General features: G+C 41.7%; 1 protein-coding gene across 6 annotated transcripts in view; it reads right to left on the bottom strand.

Moving 5' to 3' along the window:
* The window catches only part of ZNF451 (zinc finger protein 451), a 35,728-nt gene extending 16,512 nt beyond the window's left edge, over window positions 1–19,216 (bottom strand). For 2 of the 6 annotated variants that reach the window (XM_034436691.3, XM_034436693.3), the window contains exons 1-4: window positions 18,949–19,216; window positions 18,723–18,804; window positions 18,188–18,276; window positions 16,539–16,610 (exon numbers count right to left, since the gene is read on the bottom strand). In XM_034436691.3, the coding sequence (XP_034292582.2) occupies window positions 16,539–16,610; window positions 18,188–18,268 (153 nt within the window). In that variant the 5' untranslated portion in view covers window positions 18,269–18,276; window positions 18,723–18,804; window positions 18,949–19,216. Of the gene's footprint in view, window positions 1–11,165; window positions 11,376–16,538; window positions 16,611–18,187; window positions 18,277–18,722; window positions 18,805–18,948 lie in introns of those variants that run through there. The other 4 variants (XM_087882468.1, XM_087882469.1, XM_034436692.3 and 1 more) reach the window with 3 other exon arrangements.
* Window positions 19,217–21,823: the final 2,607 nt, after the last annotated feature.

The raw sequence follows: 21,823 nt of genomic DNA, 5'->3' as shown, positions 1-21,823 counted from the left end.
TTGAAATAGCTAGTACAAACCGCCAGAAAATTCAACCACTGCTGTCTCAGCATTCCAGGAAAATAAAAGCACAACACAGAAGAGCCCCAGTTTTTCATTCAATGAATCCATTTGAAATCTGACATACATAAGTAGTTCAAGTTTAAGTCAAGGATTAAGCATAAAAAATCAGAAAACATTTATGGATAAATGTTTATCCATGTTTTCTACTTCTCTAAATTATGAGGAGGAGGAGGAGGAGGAGGAGGAGGAGGAGGAGGAGGAGGAGGAGGAGGAGGAGGAGGAGGAGGAGGAGGAGGAGGAGGAGGAAGAGATACAGCACAATCAGATTTGTAAGACCATTATTATACCAATTTCAAAAAAAGTAGTTTTAGCCTTTGTGTGAAATCGGACGTTGGCTTACCGGAACGTCCCTTTTCTGGGCACTGCAACTGCAATCCATGGCTGGGTATTTCACATATGCGTTGCTGGGAAACTGAGTGTTAAATATTCAAATTTCTTGCTTGTGTCCGCCCCCTCTGTGCTATTCTCTCCAGTTCATTTCACGAAGAAACAAGGCACTAGAAGCCCACAGAAAGAAAAACAAGAAACCAACACCGCCAACAGACAATCAGCCAAACAGAGCAGGAAGCCGGAACCAGGAAGGGAATGGATTGCAGTTGCAGTGCCCAGAAAAGGGATCTTCACGTAAGCCAACGTCCACTTTCCAGTGCACTGCTCCTGCAATCCATGGCTGGGATATACCCAAGCTCACACTCATTGGGCGGGAGGCTGACTGCTCCCCATGCCCTGGACAGAATGGACTTGTTGCAACACCCTCCAGCCAAAGGAAGCCTCAGTCGAGGCAAAAGCGTCAATCTTGTAATGTCGGATAAATGGAGAGGCAGAAGACCACGTGGCCAACTGACAAATATCCACAATGGAAGCCTGCGTAGCCCACGCAGCCGTGGTCGCTGTGCTGCGGGTGGAATGCGCAAAGATTCTGCTTGGCACTGGTCTGGACTGGCGTTCATAAGCAGTAGATATGCAGGCCTTGATCCAGCGGCCCACCGTCGAAGAAGACACCTTCCTGCCCATGGAAGATGGATGGAAAGAGATTAGTAGATCCTCCATCTGACGAAAAACAGCCGTATGCCAGAGATACCTACGGAGTGCCCTTCGGACGTCCAATATGTGCCAACGCTGTTCCTGAGGGTGACGAGGATCTGGGCAGAAGTCCGGCAAGACGAGCTCCTGGGCTCGATGAAACCAGGAGTTCACCTTGGGCAGGAAGGTAGGGTCCAACCGGAGAACCACTCTGTCGGCGTGAAAAATGCAGAGGTCCTTGCGTGCTGACAACGCCCCAATTTCCAAAATTCTCCGGGCAGACGTTATAGCGAGAAGAAAGGCTACTTTATAGGAGAGAAACTTAAGGCTGATGGAACTCAAGGGCTCGAACAGGTCCGAAGTAAGGGCCTGGAGAACCAGGGGCAGGTCCCAGAACGGATAATGGTGAACAATCGGCGGAGAGAGGATAGCCGCTCCACGAAGAAAACCTTTGATCCTCGGATCTTGGGATAAGGAATGGAACGGATCACGGGAAAGAACTGTAGCCAGAGCAGCGACCTGACGCCACAAAGTCGTGAGGGCCAGGCATTTATCCAGCCCCGCCTGCAAGAATTGAAGGACTTTAGAGACGTCAGCCGTAGTAAGATCAACATGGTGGCGCGAGCACCAGAGAGAGAATGCCTTCCAGGACACCTCATAAATACGCACTGTCGAAGGCCATCGTGACGACTGTATAGTGCGTATCACATCCTCCGGCAGCCCATCCTTCCTCAGCAGGACCCTCTCAAATGCCAGACGGTCAACCGGAGCCACTGAGGATCTGGGTGGACGATGACCCCCTGGCTGAGAGAGACCTTGTGCGGTGGAATCATCCATTATGGAGAGATGGAGAGGGTCACTAGGTCGGCGTACCAGGCCCTGCGAGGCCAGAGAGGAGCGATGAGTAGAATCTCGGCCCATTCCTTCAGGAGTTTCCAAATGACCTTCAGAATCAAAGGCAGTGGCAGAAAGGCATAAAGGACAGGAGGGCAGCGTAGAGCGTCGCTTCCTTCCGCTCTGGCGCTTGGGAAGCGTGAGTAAAATCTGAGAAGCTGAGCGTTCTGAGGCGACGCGAAGAGATCCACCAGAGGTCTGCCGAACCTCTGGACAATTTCCCAAAAGACATGAGGGTGAAGACGCCACTCTGCCGGATCAAGCTGCTCCCTACTGAGCCAGTCAGCGCGAACGTTGGCTTGGCCCGAGATGTGGTCCGCCTTCAACGACAGGGTGTGACGCTCCGCCCAGTTCAGCAACTTCTCCACCTCAACCATCAGGGGTTTTTGAACGAGTACCCCCTTCTCGGTTCACATGAGCTTTTGTGGTCATGTTGTCGGTAAGGATGATGGCCCTCCAAGATAGGTCGAAACTGGCGAAGGGCTAGACAGACAGCTCATAACTCCAGCCAGTTGATATTGTGAGTCCTCTACTCCTGGGACCATAGACCTTGAGTCACATGGTCGAGCAGGTGGGCCCCCCACCCTTGCAAGCTCGCATCTGATGTTACAACCAGACAATCGGGTTCTAGGAACGTGCAGCCCTTCAAAGAGCTGGAGACAGCCACCACCGAAGAGACCAGCGCACCTGAGGAGGTACCGGAACAGGGGTCCTGGAAGTGCCCCAGCCCGACTTCTGATAGCGTAACAGGAACCACTGCAATTGGCGACTGTGTCTGCGTGCCCAGGGAATGATAGCTATGCAAGACACCATCTTCCCCAGTAACTGAGAAAGAAGAAGGGGTGAAGAGGCCCTCTGAGACGTCACCTGGGTCACCAACTTGGTGATGCTCTGAACACTGTCTGGGGAGAGGAACACCTGACCTTTGTTCGAGTCGATGATCGCCCCCAGATGGAGTATGCGGGTCGTAGGCGAGTGATGGCTCTTCTCCCTGTTGATTGAGAATCCGTGCTGCTGGAAAAGGTTGATCACCGAGACGATGTCTGACGCTGCCTGAGGCGGAGAGGACGACAGTACAAGGATGTCATCCAGATAACAAAGGACACACACTGGGAGGATCCGGAGCTGTGCAGCCACCACTGCCACCAACTTGGTAAATGTTCTTGGGGCCGATGACAGTCCGAATGGCATTGCGCAGTATTGAAAGTGGTGACCGTTGTATTTGAAGCGAAGGTACCTGCGATGGACAGTGTGAATCGGTACATGCAAGTACACCTCCTTGAGGTCTACTGATTGTAACAGATCCCCTTGCCTGACACACGCTGGGATGGACCTCAGGGACTGCATTTTGAATCTGCGATAAAGGATGAACCGGTTCAGGTACTTCAGATTCAGGATTCCCTTGTAACCTCTGGAAGGCTTGGTCACCAGGAACACTGTGGAATAAAACCCCCTCCCCTCCTGAGACATGGGCACCAGTTCGATAGCATTGATAGACAATAGATGACGAAGCTCAGCTTCCATAAATTGTCTCCTTGCCTCCAATGGGGGCACCGGGCAGGGTGGATAAAAATCAATGATTTTTTTAAAAAAATCAAAAAAAATCAGATTTTTTAAATTTAAATTGGATTTTTTTTATTTAAATTGGATTTTTTTTATTTAAATCGGATTTTTTTTTAAATAAAATCCTTTTTGAGGAAAATATATTACCATCCAAAGGTTATTCCATCATGAAATAAAGATTAGTTTTTTAATTATGTAGAATAAGGCTGTATGTGTTTAATTTTTTTGGCAAATAAATTCCATTAATCCATTCACAATGTCATGCTCTTCCAGAGGTTTTTGTAAGATTATCGGGCAGTTTCTCTGCCTACAAGATATTATCACAGATGCTTGATTTACTTTTGCAATTCTCAAAACTGAATTTGACTCAGCAGAGATCACATGCCTCTTCTTCACAGAAAAATGTTATAACATGAACAGAGTTGAGAAAAAGACCTTAATCCTATTGTTCTACAAACCTATGAATACAGAATCAACCCCTTCAGTGCTAAGTTTCAAGAAGTTCAGTGAATAGAATAGAAACAATATTTTTCTGATTGTTTGGAGTGGAATAGATCTGCACAAGAAGAAAGTGAAACTAGGTGTGAGGAGAAAGGGGCAAGCAGACAAGTAGTACAAAATGAAAGTGAAACTTTCTGAGCACAATACTGCACAGCCACAGACAGACAAGTCTTTGGATCTTTTTGTGTGTATGACCTGAGGTTTATCACATTCTTTCCTTGGAGGAAAAAACCTGTAATGGCAGGAGGCCGTAAAAGAGACCCAGTTTGGCAATATTTTAATGAAGTTCCTTTACCTATCGGTAAGGCAGGCATGCGTGCAAACTACAAACACTGCAACCAAGAAATGCAAGGCCTGGTGGCCCAAATGAGGCAACATCATGAAAAGTGCTGTGATGAAGATGACCAAAGAAACACATTTGAACAGGCAGGATCTTCAGGTTGGTAAACATTTTTATTGAATCATATTTCTAAAGACTGCCTTGAACTGTCATGTTAGAGCAAAATTATATTTCTTATTATTACTGCATGTTACTGTCATTTGGTACAGTTATGAAGAAAAGCAAATATTCCTTTTGGGGCAGTGCTGTGTACAATAAGCAGAAATTGTATAAACAGTAAAATAACAGCATTGACTTTTTTGTTTAGGGGAATTCATGGATTCTGGAAACTATCCACCTTCAAGATCACCATCCTCCTGTTCTACAGTTTCAGAATTATCCATCCAGGATAGTGCTTCATTAGCATCATCATCATCTGACACCCACAGCCACATATCACTATCACCTAAAAGAAAGAAAAAACCCTTCCCTCCTGGAACCACTATAGATAAGTTTGTGATAAAAACTAGCAGATTAGAAAAAGAGTTAATTGATGAAAAAATTGCCCAGTTTGTTTATGCAACAAACTCTTCTTTCCGTCTGACTGAGAACCCACATTTCATTAATATGGTTTAGTCACTGAGACCAGGATACAGTCCACCCAACAGAGCAGATGTTGCAGGGAAACTGCTGGATAAAGTGTATGACAGAGAAATGGAGCAATGTGCAACAGCTCTGGAGGGTAGAATTGTTAACCTAAGTATTGATGGGTGGAGTAATGTCCACAATGATCCTATTGTATGTGCTTGTATAACAACAGAAGAAGGGAAAGTCTTCCTTGCACAAACAATTGATACATCAGGAAATGCACACACAGAATACTTACAAGAAGTGGCAGTAAAAGCTATAACAACATGTGAACAAAAATTCAAATGTCTAGTACGCAGTTTGGTCACAATACTGCAAATGTATCCAAGATGAGAAGAAATTTAGAAGAGCAGGAAGGGAATACAAAGCTAATAACATATGGCTGCAGTGCTCATTTGCTGCACCTCTTAGCCAAAGACTTAAGTGTTCCAGAAATAAAGACTAATGTTGTTGAAATTGCTAAATACTTCTGTAACAATCATTCTGCTGCAGCAGCTCTGAAAAGGATGGGTGGAACCAAGCTAATGCTCCCACAAGATGTTAGATGGAACTCTGTGGTGGACTGTTTTGAGCAGTATATCAAGAACTGGCCTATTCTGATGACAGTTTGTGAAGAAAATCGAGATAAAATAGATGGCACTGTCACGGCCAAAATCCTCAACATTGGGCTTAAGAGAAATGTTGAACATATGCTGAGCATCCTGAAACCCATCTCTGAAGCTTTAAACAAAATACAGAAAAATAGTTGTTTTATTGCTGATGCTGTTGAAATTTGGAAGGAATTGAGTGAACACTTAAAAACAGAACTACACATGGACAGAATTAAATTACAAGCATTAAAAAAACGAATGGGACAAGTACTGTCTCCAGCTCATTTTTTGGCAAGTATTGTCAATATCCAGTATCACGGTCAAAACTTAAGTGCTGAGGAAGAGGAATTAGCTATGACATGGGTATCCAGCAATCATCCATCTGTAATGCCAACTATAATAAACTTCAAAGCTAAGGGGGAACCATTCAAGAAATATATGTTTGCTGAAGATATTTTAAAGAAAGTCACACCAGTGAACTGGTGGAAGTCACTTAAGCACTTGGATTTAGAGACTGTTCAAGTAATGATTTCATTTTTAACAACAGTAGCTTCTTCTGCAGGCGTTGAAAGAATATTCTCTTCCTTTGGACTCATTCATTCTAAATTGAGAAATCGTTTGGGACACGATAAAGCAGGAAAGCTTGTTTTTCTTTTCCAGATTATGAACAAAGAAGATGAAGATGACGAGTGAGCTACAGAGGACAGTATTTAAGTTTTTCATGTGTAGGCTGGGCTGACAGTCCAAGTTTCTTAAAATATATATATATTGTTTAGCCAAATTAGTTAACAAACATGCATGTTTGTTTAAGCAAATAAGATATGCTGTAATGTTATTGTTTCAGTTGAATAAATCTATTTAAATTGTTATTATTAAGGTAATGATTATTTTTCTCCTTCCTAAGTACAACAGAAAAGTTGTCCAAATATGAATGATTAACCTATTAAACTGGGGATAAAAAAACTAATATGAAAAGTTGTTATTCTAAAAATCTTCATCTACTTGCATATTAAAGTTACACCAGCAAGAATTAGTCTTTATGTAGAAAACTTATGATTTAAATCAAGCCTTACTGAATAGTGATTTAAATCATGATTTAAATCATGATTTAAATCAGTTTGATTTAAATCAAATCCACTCTGGCATTGGGCATCGAATGAAACGACTGGGAGGAGTGGAGTGGAACTCCAGACAAAGTCCATGGGAAACTGTGAAGAATCCACTGCTCATCCGTGGAGGCTTCCCAATGGTGATGGAACAGCTGGAGGCAATCACTAATGGGAGCCGACAGCCTTGAGTCATTTTCCTCTCCGAAAGGACCTGTGGCCAGATCCCTGAAACAGACGTTTGGCCGGGGGTTGATTGCGGCCACGGTCCCGAAAGGACTGCCTGTCTGAAGATCGCTCCACATCCTGAGCGTAGGCTCTTTGATGATAGGCCCCTCCTGAGGCCGAGAAGGACCGAAAGGGCTGCTTCTGGGTATACGGAGTATATCTTCGCTCCGGACGACGGTAAGACGAAGGAAGAATCTTTCGTTTGTCTTTGTCCTCGATCAGAAGAGGCTCTAGCGCAGCACCAAAGAGATTCGGAGTTTTGTAGGGCGCCGAAGCCAGCTTCCACTTGGTCTTTGCATCAGCTCTCCAATTACGAAGCCAGAAAAGACGGCGAGAGGTAACAGCCGAAGAAAGAGCGCGTGAAGCAAATTTTGCGGCATTAAGCGAAGCATCTGCCGAGTACTCAGCCGCAGCCACCAGCTTATTGACATATTGGTGAAGTCTCATGTCCTCAGGAGGCAGCCTCTCCTGGAGCTGGCGCAACCAGAGCAAGGAAGCTCTGGTGAAGAATGACGTAGAAGTAGCCGCCTTCACAGCCCAGGCAGCAGCCTGGTGTGTTTTCCTGAACACCAACTCGGCCTTCCTGTCTTCAGACCTGAGGCCATCCACCATGTTGCTGGAAAGGACAGACGAGGAGGCAAGAGCAGCCACTGGAGCGTCTACCGAAGGTAAGGCTAAGAGATCTTCCAGCTCAGGAGCTGCAGAATAAAGTTTCTTGTCCAACCCACTCGGTGCCATCAAGGAACCAGGTTGAGCCCAGCCACTCTGCACCACTTCCAAAAAAAGGGGGGGACAAGGAATCACGTCCTTATCAGGTTTAGCAACCTGGAACAGAGGGTCATGAAGAGCCTTGGTGGAGGCAACCCCTTCAGCCGTGGGAGGCACCAAGCCAAATTTAGTAGTGGCCTTGGCCTTACGGAGAAGTGACTTGAAGACTGAAGGCCTGAAAAGACTGGTGAACACAGGTTGCTCAGGGAGATCCTCGTCATCTGAAAATTCCATTTCATTAGGATACTCCTCTCCAGCTTCAGAATCCTCACTGGAAACGTACTCACGGTGACTTGAAGTAGTCGGTTTGTCAGGCAAGCGACCGTGCATTGTGGGCTGAACAGAAGTTGAAGGACCTGGATTCACACAGTGCTGAAGTCCAGCAGCCAAGATCTTGGCCAAAGCATCTGACAACATAGAATGAATGTTCAGTTGATTATCAATGCTGGCAGAGCCCAGAAACCCAGCAGGGGCAGATGCAGATGGTTGCACGCACTCTGGAGATGCTGGAGCAATCTCCACCTCCGGGTGAGGACCTGGAGGTAAGGTAAGAGTAGGCCCCGGGCTCAGAGGCTTGTCCAATTCAGGGTGAATCACACCAATGTCAGGATTCAAACTGAGAGATTCCGGGGGCAAATGGTGTGGCATGTCCCCAAAAACAGGCTGAGGTGAAGCCACTGGAAGAGAAACAAGTGGTGAAACAGGTTCAGCAGCAGAAGAGCGTTTGGCTTTGGCACATTGGCGTTCTAAGGACTTGTGACATCTGAGAGCGTCCTTCTCACGTCCAGATGAAGTCTTAGGTTGTGCCCTGAGGGCCCTAGGCACCCTGCTCTTGGCCTTGGCCTTAGATCCCGTAGCGCCTGATATTCCCAACTCCTTAGGAGGGCTGGATTCAGCCTCCAGATGAGAAGAGAGGTTGCAGTCAGCCATGCTAATTTCAATAAATGCCTGCAAGAGATGAGGCAAATTAATAAACAAATTAGAGAACAATTCATAAGGGCAAGGTGAAAGCCAGATTAACCACCGTTTTAAAGTCCCCCCCCCAAACTTCCAAGGAGTCAGAAGGGTGGGGGGGGGAATGAACCCCACCCAGGCAGGGCCAGCACATCAAAGGGGAAGCAAAGAGGCAAAGCAGCCTTCACACGCCAGTATTGGATAATAGGCTTGGACACAAGGGCCCTCAAACACCTTGCCCAGAAGCTGGGGCTCAACCTGACTTGCCATGCAGATAATCTATCCGGCTATTTCAAACTTGCACTCCATTCAGCGGGTTCACAGGAAAAACAAAATGGCGGCCGCCATGACCGTCACCTCAAAATGGCGGCCGCGACCAACCTCCGTGTCAAAAGGTGACTCCCAGCACACTGACCGCAATTTCGGTGATCCTTACAGCGATGACAGCAGTCCTGCAGCACTCCCCTCCGTCCAGCACAACCAAGCGCCAAGCCGAAGGACTCACACGGCATTGCCAATCAGCTGGGATCCTCGGAGTGTGCTGCAAGCCTGGGCAATAACTCCGGAGCCGCAAAAGTTAAAAGAAGGAAGCTGCAGCTGCAGCAGTAGCGGATTTACTGGCTCGCCGGTTGTCCAGCACCCCCGCCTGCAGCTAAAACAACCTTGGATCTGCCCAGCCGGGTCAGAATCCGGAAAGGATGCTGCTGTCTCAGATGAAAATAAACTACCGTATTTTTCGGAGTATAAGACGCACCTTTTTACTACCCAAAAGGGGGTGAAAATTTAGGTGCGTCTTATACACCGAATGTAGCCCTGCCCACCCACTGGCCCCCACCCTTTGGCCTGTGCCTCGCAGCAGTTACCTTCTTGCAAGGAAACAGCAAGAAAAAACAGCCCATTTCAGCTTCAGCATAGGTTAATTAGCACAAGTTGATTAGATCAGCCTCCCGACTCTCAGCTGATTTGCTCTCAGCTATTTTGCGCAGGGCTCTCCTGCTTGCTGCAAAAAGTGCTGGAGCAGATTTTTTTCCCCTAGCTATGCTGAAAAAACGAAACTGAAAGTAAAGCAGGCTCTTTGCTGCAACGTGACAAAATGAGGCAGGGAGATTTCTTTTTCTTTTTTCTCACCAAAAAAGGTAGGTGCAAACAATGGGAAATTTAGGGCAAAAGAGGAGAGTTCAAGATTTTAAAAAACAAAAGAAAAAAAGCTCTATTTAACTAGGGAATTGTAATAATTGAGATACTATTAATTGTATACCGTGTTGAAAGCAGAAATGGTTAAGTTGTGGTTTGGAGGAATATATGGGGAAAATTATTTGGTTTATTATTATTGGTAAATATAATTAATTGATTTGTAAGAAATTGGATTGCATGGAAATAATTGGAATATGCATGTTCATATTGATTAATGTACAAAAACATATGACTAATTGATTTATATAAAAATGTTGAATTTGTATTAAACAATTGTAATATTAAATAATTAACCAATGTGAGGATGGATATAAAAATAGATGACAATGGGAAGCGGTATAATATAGAAGGGAAAAATTGAATTTGATTAAGATTAGAGATGAGAATGAAAGGTAATATTGGTTTTTTTAAAAAAATAGATGAGGAATAAATATTGCAAAAAGGAAATATAGAAATTGTAAATTTAATTGAAATGACTAAACACTGTTTAAATTTGTGAACCAGCCACTCTGTTCAAAGAAAATACATTGTATGTTTGTATGTGTGTTTGTCTAAAAACTAAAAAAAAAACTTTAAAAAAAAACCAACCCAAAAAGGTAGGTGCGTCTTATACTCCGAAAAATACGGTAGGCAGAGCGGCCTGGAGCCCCAGGCTCGCTATCTCCCCGCAGCAGCCGAAAAATAACGAAGTGCAGTTCCCAACCAAAAACTCAGCAAGTAACTAAATAATAATACACTAACACAGTAAAACAAATAAAAAAGGATACCAAAGAAACAATAAAAGCTAGCTAATTAGCTAAATAGCACAGAGCAATATTTTACACTAGTTCCCTCAGCTACTGAGTGAAATGAACTGGAGAGAATAGCACAGAGGGGACGGACACCAGCAAGAAATTTGAATATTTAACACTCAGTTTCCCAGCAACGCATATGTGAAATACCCAGCCATGGATTGCAGGAGCAGTGCACTGGAAAATGATTTCATGATTTAGTTTAGCTAGTGGGGCTCACAGGTCACATCCATAGCAGTGAATGACCCCAGGCAGACCTAAAAGGATTACAATTCAATCCCACAAAACAGATACTAGAGACTAAGCACAAGGAAGACCTGAGGCCAGGGCCGGATTTAGATGAAAAGAGGCCCTAGGTTATTCTACTTATGAGGCCCTTTCACCTATAGTGAAAGTGTAATTTTAATTTTGCTAACAATTTGAATGTAGGCCCCTCTTGATCTTGAGGCCCTAGGCTGAAGCCTAGTTAGCCTATAGGAAAATCCAGCCCTGCCTGAGGCCAAGTTGCCTCATACTCTGTTACCTAGAAAGAGCGATCAATCTCTCAACCAACTTGACTGAAGCAGGATTAACAGGGTACTTTTTTCCTCAGAATAATAGACTTTTCTTCCCACCCTATGGTTAAAACAACTGCCAGCACATCCCTGACTCTACTGCTATGAGTAAAAAGAAAATAATATATTTGTCATCAAACAGCCCTAAGGGAATAGTTTCGGCCAGTAAACCATAGCAGCATTTTTTTCTTAAAAAATGGTGATGGTGGTGATGAAATCTGATCAAATATATTTTGCTATGAAGGGAAATAATAATCTTGCTTTCTCTCCAACCAAAAAACCCCAGTTAGCTTCTATTCTAGAATCTTCCTACAACTACAATGCGAGATGTTTAACTGTTTTACATTTAAAGACACAGATGACACTCATGTGAAAAAGCTTCTAAACCAGAGGTTCCTAATGCCATGACCCTAATACAGTTCCTCATGTTATGGTGACCCCCAACCAGGGGTGAGTTCTAAATTTTTTTACTACCGGTTCTGTGGGCGTGGCTTATTTTGTGGGTGTGACTTGGAGGTCATGTGACTGGGTGGGCGTGGCTAGCTGGTCATGTGACCGGGTGACCATGGCTATGTCTATAGGGACTACTCAGAGGGCTGAAAAAAGTAATTTCTGACAGATCTTCGCACTTTTGACTGGTTCTCACACTTATGACCATCCTCACATTTATGCCCGTGCAGCATTCTTAACAACCATGTCACTCATTTCACAACTGCTTCTCTTCACCATGGTGATAAGATAGGGCAAAAAACATAAAATGTGAGGACAGTCGTAAATTTGAGGACTGGTCAAAAGTGCGAGGACCAGTCAAAAATAACTTTTTCAGCCCTCTGAGTAGTCCATGTGCACAAAAGGACTACACAGAGGGCTGAAAAAAGTGATTTCTGACAGGTCCTCGCACTTTTGACCGGTCTTCGCACTTATGACTGGTCATCATTTATGGCGTTGTAGCATTCTTAACAACCGTGTCACTCATTTCACAACTGCTTCTCTTCACCATGGTGACAAGATAGGGCAAAAATGTAAAATGTGAGGACAGTCGTAAGTTCGAGGACTGGTCAAAAGTGCGAGGACCAGTCAAAAGTAACTTTTTCAGCCCTCTGAGTAGTCCATATGCATAAAAGGATACAGCAATAGAGAGGGATGAAGGAAGGGAAGGGAAATTAGAGTAGGAGGGAGGGTAAGAGAGGGAGGAAGAGAGGAGGAGAAGGAGAAAGGAAGAGGAAGTAGGGAGGAGAAGAAGAGGGGGGGAAGAGAAAGTAAGAAGGAAAGAAAAGAGAGAGGTGGTAGGTTTGAGGAGAAAGATTGCTGTACAATAAAAAAGATGAAAGGGAAGAAAGCCAACCCCAAACAAATATAAAGATATTAAGATAAAGAATGAATTGTTAAACTTTAAAGAATAAAAGAGAACAAATATGAATAAATAATAATAATTAGAAACACACATACAAACATACAATGTATTTTCTTTGAACAGAGTATTTGGCCGGTTCACAAATTTAAACAGTGTTGTCATTTCAATTAAATTTACAATTTCTATATTTCCTTTTTGCCATATTTATTCCTCATCTATTTTTGTAAAAAACCAATATTACCCTTCATCCTCATCTCTAATCTTAATCAAATTCAATTTTTCCCTTCTATTCTATATTATATCCCTTCCCATTGTCATCTATTTTTATATCCATCCTCACATTGGTTAATTATGTAATATTACAGTTGTTTAATATAAATTCAACATTTTAATATAAATCAATTAGTTATATAGCTACCTTTTTTGTATATTAATCAATATGAACATGAATATTCCAATTATTTCCATGCAATCCAATTTCTTACAAATCAATTAATTATATTTACTAATAATAATAAACCAAATAATTTCCCCCATATATTCCTCCAAACCACAACTTAACCATTTCTGCTTTCAACACAATATACAATTAATAGTATCTCAATTATTACAATTCCCTAGTTAAATAGAGCTTTTTTTCTTTTGTTTTTTAAAATCTTGAACTCTCCTCTTTTTCCCTAAATTTCCCATTGTTTGCACCTACTTTTTTTGGTGAGGAAAAAGAAAAGAAATCTGCCTGCCTAATTTTCCAACGTTGCAGCAACAGCAAAGCCAACAGTCTGCTTTACTTTCAGTTTCATTTTTCAGCATAGCTGGGGGGAGAATCTGCTCCAGCAAGCAGCAGAGCCCTGAGCAAAACAGCTGAGAGCAAATCAGCTGAGAGTCGGGAGCCGATCTAATCAAGGGCTAATTAGCCTATGCTGAAGCTCCATGGGCCAATAAAATTACAAAAAAACACCGAACCGTTTGTTAAATTGCTGGCTCGCCTGCCCCTTGCCCACCACTATTTATTGGCAATAAATAGTGGTGCGGAGGGGCGGGGCAAGGGGTGGGGCGGAACCGGCAGAATCCCACCACTGGCTATACGGTGGCCCTTTAAAGCCCTGCGGCAAGAATTTACATAGTTTTTTTTCCTCTAGCCATCAGCTGGGACTCAGGAGGCAGCAATAGATTGGGAGTGGGCGGGGTAAGCGAACGGCCGGCGCTCCAACAGAGCAGAGAGTGAGGGTGAGTGAAGGCGTGGGGGGGGGCGAGAGAGGGTTTTGGCGACCCCTGTGAAATGGCTGTTCGACCCCCAAAGGGGTCGCGACCCCCAGGATGAGAACCGCTGTTCTAAACTGATTTCTGATTGTGCAATGGAACTTCTTCCTATATACTCCCCTCTAAATCGGAGGGAGGGGAGTCCATTGAATTGAGAGAAGACTTGGGAGTGTATATAAACAATTAGAGCGAGTTTGGTGTAGCGGTTAAGGCATCAGGCTAGAAACTGGGGGCCATGAGTTCTAGTTCTGTCTTGGGCATGACGCCAGTTGTGTGAATCACTTTGTCAGCCCTAAGAAAGCAATGGCAAACCACTTCTGAAAAACCATGCCAAGAAAATTGCAGGGCAGTCTTCAAGAATTGGACACGACAGAACAGAGGAAATACATATCTTATCTCACAACATTTTTAAGTTCAAGGGAAAACAAATGGCTTGCAGGATCCTTTGGGCAGACCTAGCATGCAAAGCATAACTCTTCTGGATACCAATGATTCTCTTTCCTTACTATAGTTTTCTCCAAATTAGATCAAGGAGAGATGACAAGACAGAAGACGAAAAAAACCCCAGAGAAAACTGTAGTCTTAACACCTCCAGTGTTTGCTGGTTGTGGAAAGCCAAATTAAGCTTGATTTAACAAAATCTATACAGGTAGCCCTAGACTTACAGTTTACATTTGTTTAGTAACCGTTTGAAGTTATAAAAGCCCTGAAAAAAGTGACTTATGACCATTTTTCACACAACTGTTGCAGCAGCACCAAGGTCACGTGATCAAAATTCAGACCCTTGGCTATTTATGACAGTTGCAGTGTTCTGATGTTGTGTGATCAACTTTTGCAACCTTCAGAAAAGCAAAGTCAATGGGAAGCAAGATTCACTTCATAACTGTATTACTAATTTAACAACTACAGTGATTCACTTAACAACTGTGGCAAGAAAGGTGAAATGAGACAAAACTCACTTAACGTAGTAACAGAAATTTGGGAGTCAATTGTAGTTATTAAGTCAAGAATTACCTGTATAATAAACTAGAATATACTGGATAAATACTAAATATGTTTTTTTAATAAATCCTGCATTTATAAATATTGGATTTAAATGTATAAATACTAATTTATAAATAATGGAGGTGGCTGCTGGAATGATGGCAGACTCCTTCTCCTGCCCTTGCTCTCTACCCATTCAACTTTTTTGTTATTATATTGATGTATTCTTGTTGTGTTCCCATTTCAATGTTTATGTTATGGTTCCATTATTTTACTTCTGTTCTGTTTACACTCCTTTCGTTTTCTTCCTTATAATTGTAAGCCACATAGCTTAGCCCAATGGCAAGATAGGTGGCAAATAAATGTAACAAATAAATAAATAACCCTCTGTTGAGAACTTTAACCTAGAGGGGATTATTTATATGTCCCAGAAGTCTGGCTAGGTGGCTCAGTGGCTAAGACGCTGAGCTTCTCGATCAGAAAGATCGGCATTTCGGCAGTTCAAATCCCTAGTATAGGTCTCCTGCGTGAACAGGGGGTGGACTAGAAGGGACTCCAAGGTCCCTTCCAATTCTGTTACTGTTAATCTGTTAAAGTCAAAAACATTAAAACTATAATTATTAACCAATCATTACCCACCTCTCCCAGTTTTGTCATTTGCAACTTTTACAAATGGTATCTCAACTCCCTCACCAAGTTATTGATAAAAAGACTAAGCAGTACAAGGCCGAATCAGTGATTCTCTCACTGGATGCTCCAGTACTGAGAAACAAAAACCTTGAAATCCTTGTAAAGTCTTATTAAAGTGTAGATCTGAATGGTAAAACTGGGATATTTTAATGCAGACTTTTCCTTTTTGATTTAGGGGCATTTAATACCAAACCAGGCAGGAGTTGTAGTAGTACTGCCAAAATTTAATAGCAAAGCAATCTGCAAATGAAACAGTAGAAAGCAAGATATATAGTCACAGGAATAGAAGAAATGGCTCTGGACACAGCACAAAATTCTTTGAAGGGCCATGGATCTTAGGTTTTGGAGTGGTTAACAATACAATTTATTTATTTATTTAATTTTTATGCTGCCTGTGTTCCCTACAAGATGACTCAAGGTTACAATTTTTGAAAATGTTTGTTTGGCAACAAGAGCATTACAGTGCCTCCTTTCTATCCACAGCTTCAGTAATAATTTGCTGTTCCACATTATTTCCACTGAGTAGTGCACAACAGCAGGTAATAACAAGTTTTTGGACAATTTAGCTTCCAAAATGATTGTCCTTTTCATTATTATCTATAATCAGGTCAGGCAGGGTATTGTAGTAATGCTGGAAAAAGAAATGCAATTATTAATATAAAACCAGTGACATCAAGGGGGGAAACCAGAAAAGAGCAATTTATACTTAACAAAGAAGAAAAATAATATCCATATGGAACACTAGCACAAAAATAACCCATGGCTTCTTATGTGGGTTTACTTTTTAGTTTACCAAAATCTACAACTGCAATTTAAGCAATATTCAAAGATCCCATGCTAAATAGAAACAACATGCAATTTGCTTTTAAAATATGACACTGCAGGGACCTCTAAAAGTTCCTCCTTCAAAACACATTTAAACACGAATTACTGTGCATATGCATCAGACATAGTCCCTCATATTGTTAGAAGTTTGCAGAAAAATACTGCAAAATATTTCCAGAGAAAACTAAAAATTATAGCAAAACTGAAAATTACAATGAGAAACACTCACTTCAGAAGATATATCAAATTCCTCTTCATTACTAAGATCAATGCATTCCAGAACAGGTCTCAATACACTTTCCTAGGAAGACAAACATTTTTAACAGTTTTTTTTCCACTTATGAGTACTCTCAAAATATGAGAGGCAAAAGTAAAACTAATTATTCAGATTCACTAGAATAATTTTTATTTGGGTCAATTTTATATCACTCAGTATAAAGAACTGTGGAATGGCCTTTGTCAAATGCCTTCTAACCAAATGATCAGAGATTTCATAACCCAAGAAAACTCTTCTTTTAACTGCAGTCACTCTGACCCAATCATAGTCATAAAGGTTTTTTTGACATTAATCATACTAAGAAGGTATCAAATAAAATACTTATTATAAAGACCAGTACATACTAAAATGATATGCTTTCTTTCTTGAGCACATTGCTCCCTGCTCTTTTATCTCCTTGGAAGACTTTCCCAACCTAGTCTCCCCTTCAGTTCTGCTAGTAGAGAATTCTAATTATGTTCCAACGTATTTGAACAGCATCAGCTCCCAATAATTTAAGAATGGCTTCTACATAGCAATAAAATCTTCAGACAAACTTTAGACTTACCTGTCCCCTGAAAAAACCCCAAGCAGCATTGTGCTAAATGCAATGAATTTATAAATGTTCTTCCTAAATAGCAGGGTTGCCATGATTTTGCTACAAATGCCACCTAGAAATATGAAGGAGCACTGAAAAGTGCTCATTCATTTTAATGATAATAAATTTAATGATGATACCAATTAAACTGAAAAGCACCACTAAAATAAGATTTCTTCAAATGGGATGGGTAGGATATAAAATTACAAAGGCTGTTCAATTTAAGCAAAGGAATTTGAATCAATACCAAAAAGGGAGGAAAAACAAAACAGGTTCACATATGAACTGCCAAACACTTTCCAAGAAAGGAAGGAGAGTATCTGTGAATAGTTAATTAAAATACCTATCTGGTATGCAAAGTGAATTCCATACCCGAAAAAAAAAACTTATCTCAATAAAATGCCTTTTTGTATTTTTATAGTAAACCACATTGGAAATATTGTGTACAGTTCTTATCACTGCATTACAAGTTGATATTGTACTATAAAGCTGGATCAGAAGCGGAAAAGGGGAAAAATAAAGAATTAGGAGAGTAGAATTGGCTTATTCAAAACTTTGAAACTTTTTAGCTTTGAAAGACAGGGTACTAAAATCATGTATGCCATTAAAAATATAGAGGCAGGTAATTCTTTTCTTCCTCGTTCGCAGTATTAATACAGTATTCAGGATCCTTGACTAAAAGTAAATTTAAGGTGGTTTAGATTCAATAAAACACTCTTTTATATTAAGAATTTGCTGCCATATGTAGTAGTGATGGCTATCAAGATAGGTGGTTCAAGTGGACAAGAAAAATCCACAAGTGAAATGGCTATTCATGGCAGCTGACTTTGATGGCTACATATAAAATCCAGAAACGAAGACAGTACGTCCTAGATTGCAACAATTAAAGAGCACTGATAGTAGAAGACTGCTTGAACTCTAGGATAAATCAGGATTGACACTATGCAATACAAAATGCTGCATCATACTGATGTCTAGTTGATCCTCCAGCACTCTTATGTTTACATGCAAACTGTCTACGTACACTAACAAATTCAATATCATCTTCACTTTCTTCCTGTTGAGAGGAATTGACAGTCTTCTTAGAAGACATAAGATACTCCATTGCTGTATCTGAAACAAAGAAACAAAAAATCACTTAAGGTAATAATGCACAAATAAATCCATGGATTTTTTTCTTACTGCAATTAATATTGTATTTCCTGGCAAATATTTAACTTTTTAAATCAATTACAATGAATACATTGTACAAGACCTGGAGTATCTAGACAACTAGCACTGAAATTGGAGAACCCGCTAAATGCCAACCCTAAAGGGAAGATACCAAGGACCCTTTTTTGCTTTACTTACTGATAATAATAGCATAATTGGTTTGTATCATTTCAGAATTCATCCTTTTACCAGATCAAGGAATTTGTTGCAATAAGTTCTATAAACCTGAAATTGGCATGCTTCCACTAGCTGACCTGATCTATAAGTCATAAAGGTATAAATGTTCTTTTAAGTGGAGGACATCAACATAGCCATACAGATGCAGAAATTACAGGTAATTTCCTTACCTATAAGGATGCACTAAGGTTAATGGAAAAAGTAAAATTCCGAATGGTTACGCAAGGCCTCCATTCATTTCACCGAAAGCACCTGTTAGGAATAAAATAAAAATAAAAATAGAGCAATACAAAGAAGAGAAAGCGTAATGGGAAAATGGGTCTGGATAACGACGCAGACTCCAAAGCAGGGGGACGAGGACGATTAACAAACGGCGGCAGCGCCCACCACGCTCACAATCAGCCCACGTGACCAAGACGGCGCGATGCTGAAGGTGCCTCGTTGTCGCCTGCAGCCAAGAACCCCGCCCGCCTTGTATCGCTGGCCCAAACCCTTCTGCAACTCGGCAAATCAACCGTCAACCCGATGAACCGTCGTTAATCCCGCCAGCGATCTCCTCGCCCTTTGCAAGCATCCATTGGCGACGCAAGAGGCACGTCACAGCTCTCCACTCGCGCGCGCGCGGCGGCTCTCACTTTCTTCCGCTTCAAACTTCGAGGGTGACGCCTTTCGGCGCCTCGGCCTGCTGGGAAATGTAGTCTCCTTTGGCTGCTCGAGGGCGCTCCCTGTCGGCCTCAAGGAATTACTGTAATGCAAGACTATACTGTACTGTAGGGCCTTGCCCTCCCGCTCCCTTTCAGTGGGGTCAAGGCAAGCGCCTAAAAGTGGAAGGGCAGACTGACAGTGGATTGCTTTTTTCACATCGCATCGCTGGTGTACTGAGAACTGGTGCTCAACAGATTTACAAGGATGCCCAGCGATTTCGTTTCTTAGGTTTTTTATGAATTAAAAAGCTGGAGGAGTTGAACTTAATGCATGGAGGGGGGGGAGGTTTGAGAGAATGGAAGCTCTGTAGAAGGGGCTGGGAGACTCTTAAAAGTGATATTTTAGAATGGAGCTGGACAAAGCTATGAATATAAGTCACACAGGCCAAATGATGGTAGTTCATCCATATTTAGGAATAAGCCACAATCCTCTGGGTTTCAGACACACACCGGCACACACCATAAGCTAAGATACTGCGCAGAATCCTCTAACTCCCAGGCATCTGATAAAGGATCAGAGGACCTAGATAAAAGACCTGAGGAAGAGACAGTAACAGTAATAGAGTTGCAAGAGACAAACCATCACCATAGCGATGAGAAGTGTGTATTTTTTTTCAATGAGTGGTTTTTTTTAATGATGAGTCCTTGCAGTCTGTGTTCATGCCTGGCAACAGGCTGGACTATTAGTCCCTGAAGTTTTCTTAGCAGAGTTTTTCAGAAATGTCTTGCCTTCCTTCCTAGGGCTGAGGGAGAATGACAGTAATCAGAAGCATCATTAATCTTAGTATAAGAAATAAGAATTCAATAAATACTTTCAACCAATTAGAACATTTATTGTATTTTTAAATATCTCTAATAATTGGAATTCGCTGTTCAACATAAAGGTACATTGTTAAATACTCAATGCAATAAAGCATTCATGAAAATACCATGATAAAAGAAGGATACATTCAGCCAAAATAATTAAAACAATGCGATAAAAAATTATAGCAGTCTAAGGTTTTGTTCAATAATAATAAATAATAAATAACTTTATTGTCATTGTATGTGTATACACAGTATACCCGTACAACGAAATTCACTTAACACCCAAAGACCAGGTCCAACACACATAACAATCCCCAAACATACTCCCACCCACCACAATTCTCCACCCCTAAACCACCCAAACATCCACACAACAGACCAAGTAATACTGTCCAACAGCTCACTGATCCCTTTAGTTCATTATTGAGTGCAATTATAGCTCTGGGATAAAAACTATTCAGAAAACGTGTGGTCCAAGCTTTAATTGTTCTGTATCTTCTGCCAGAAGGCAACAGTCCAAAAAGATTGTAAGCAGGATGGGAAGAGTCTCTAAGAATGTTATGCAACTTTCTCAAACAGTGAGATTCGAAGATGTCTTAACAGAGGTGCAGTTATAGCATGTTAAAGGTTTGCCATTTGAATACCTCTGATATGCTGAAAAGCGACCCCAAGAATAGAAAAGAACAAACAGCTCTCCAAAACCCACTCTTCTTGCAGAATATAAAGATAGTTACCATGTTTTCAGTGTCCCTCCACTTTCTGTTGTACTTACAGTACTGTATACTGTATATATTTTGCCCCTGAGACTAATAGCAGCCCTGATCCAAATGTGAGTGACAACTGTCTGTTTTCAGATAAAAAAAATAGTCACAGTCCAACATAATAATCTCGGTTGTTGCTACATCCATTCCAAATAACTGCATGGGCCTTGCTCTTACTTGGCACATGCAGTCCTGTAGGTGGTAGGCAGAAAAAGTACCGTAAATCCTCTATTTTTTTTCATCTCTCCACAATTACACCTGTATAGACTGTGATCGCAGAAGCAGATACGAAATGTTTACTTGTAAATTTGTTTTCTGTGCAGTTTTCTGAGGCTGCAGAGGCTATGGAAGAGCATTCTATGATGACACATCAAGAAAGAAGGCCTTGGGTGACCCAGAGCTGCCTTTTTTACTTTATTTATTTTATTTTTATTATTCATATTTCTGTACCGCCCACTCTCCAAGGACTCTGGGCGGCTTACACCAAAGACAGTATACTAAATAGCATATTGCCCTCAACAATCTGGGTCCTCATTTTACCCACGTCGGAAGGATGGAAGGCTGAGTCAACCTTGAGCCGGTGAGATTTGATCTACTGATCTGCTGAACTAGCAGTCATCTGAAGTAAGCTGCAGTACTGCATTCTAACCATTGTGCCACCTCGGCTCATGGTCCTTGGGTAGGCCAAAGGGGCTTGCCAGATGAGGGAGCAATATGCAGCAGATCCTGGAGATCATACACAATGGGACTGGTTTTGTTTTTAAAAAACCCCTAAATGAATATGTAAAGAATACATCTTTTGTTGGGTGGGGTGAGGGAAATAGCAGAGTCAAATTAGGGATTTTTAGAATTTCTGACATGCCAAACCCAAAAGCTTAGCCAACATTATTCTGGGAAATAAGTCCAGTCTATAAAATTTGTATAATATGTTATCTGTGTTGAATATAAACCTATTTTCTGCTACATAAATATTTTGCTTGTTAGAAATGACAACATGTG

The sequence above is a fragment of the Pantherophis guttatus genome, chromosome 1, assembly GCF_059756535.1.
Source record: "Pantherophis guttatus breed Tessera chromosome 1, ASM5975653v1, whole genome shotgun sequence".
In the NCBI taxonomy this organism is placed as follows: Eukaryota; Metazoa; Chordata; class Lepidosauria; order Squamata; family Colubridae; genus Pantherophis; species Pantherophis guttatus.
Note: the sequence above shows the minus strand (reverse complement) of the source record. Positions and strands in the feature narration are given on the sequence as shown.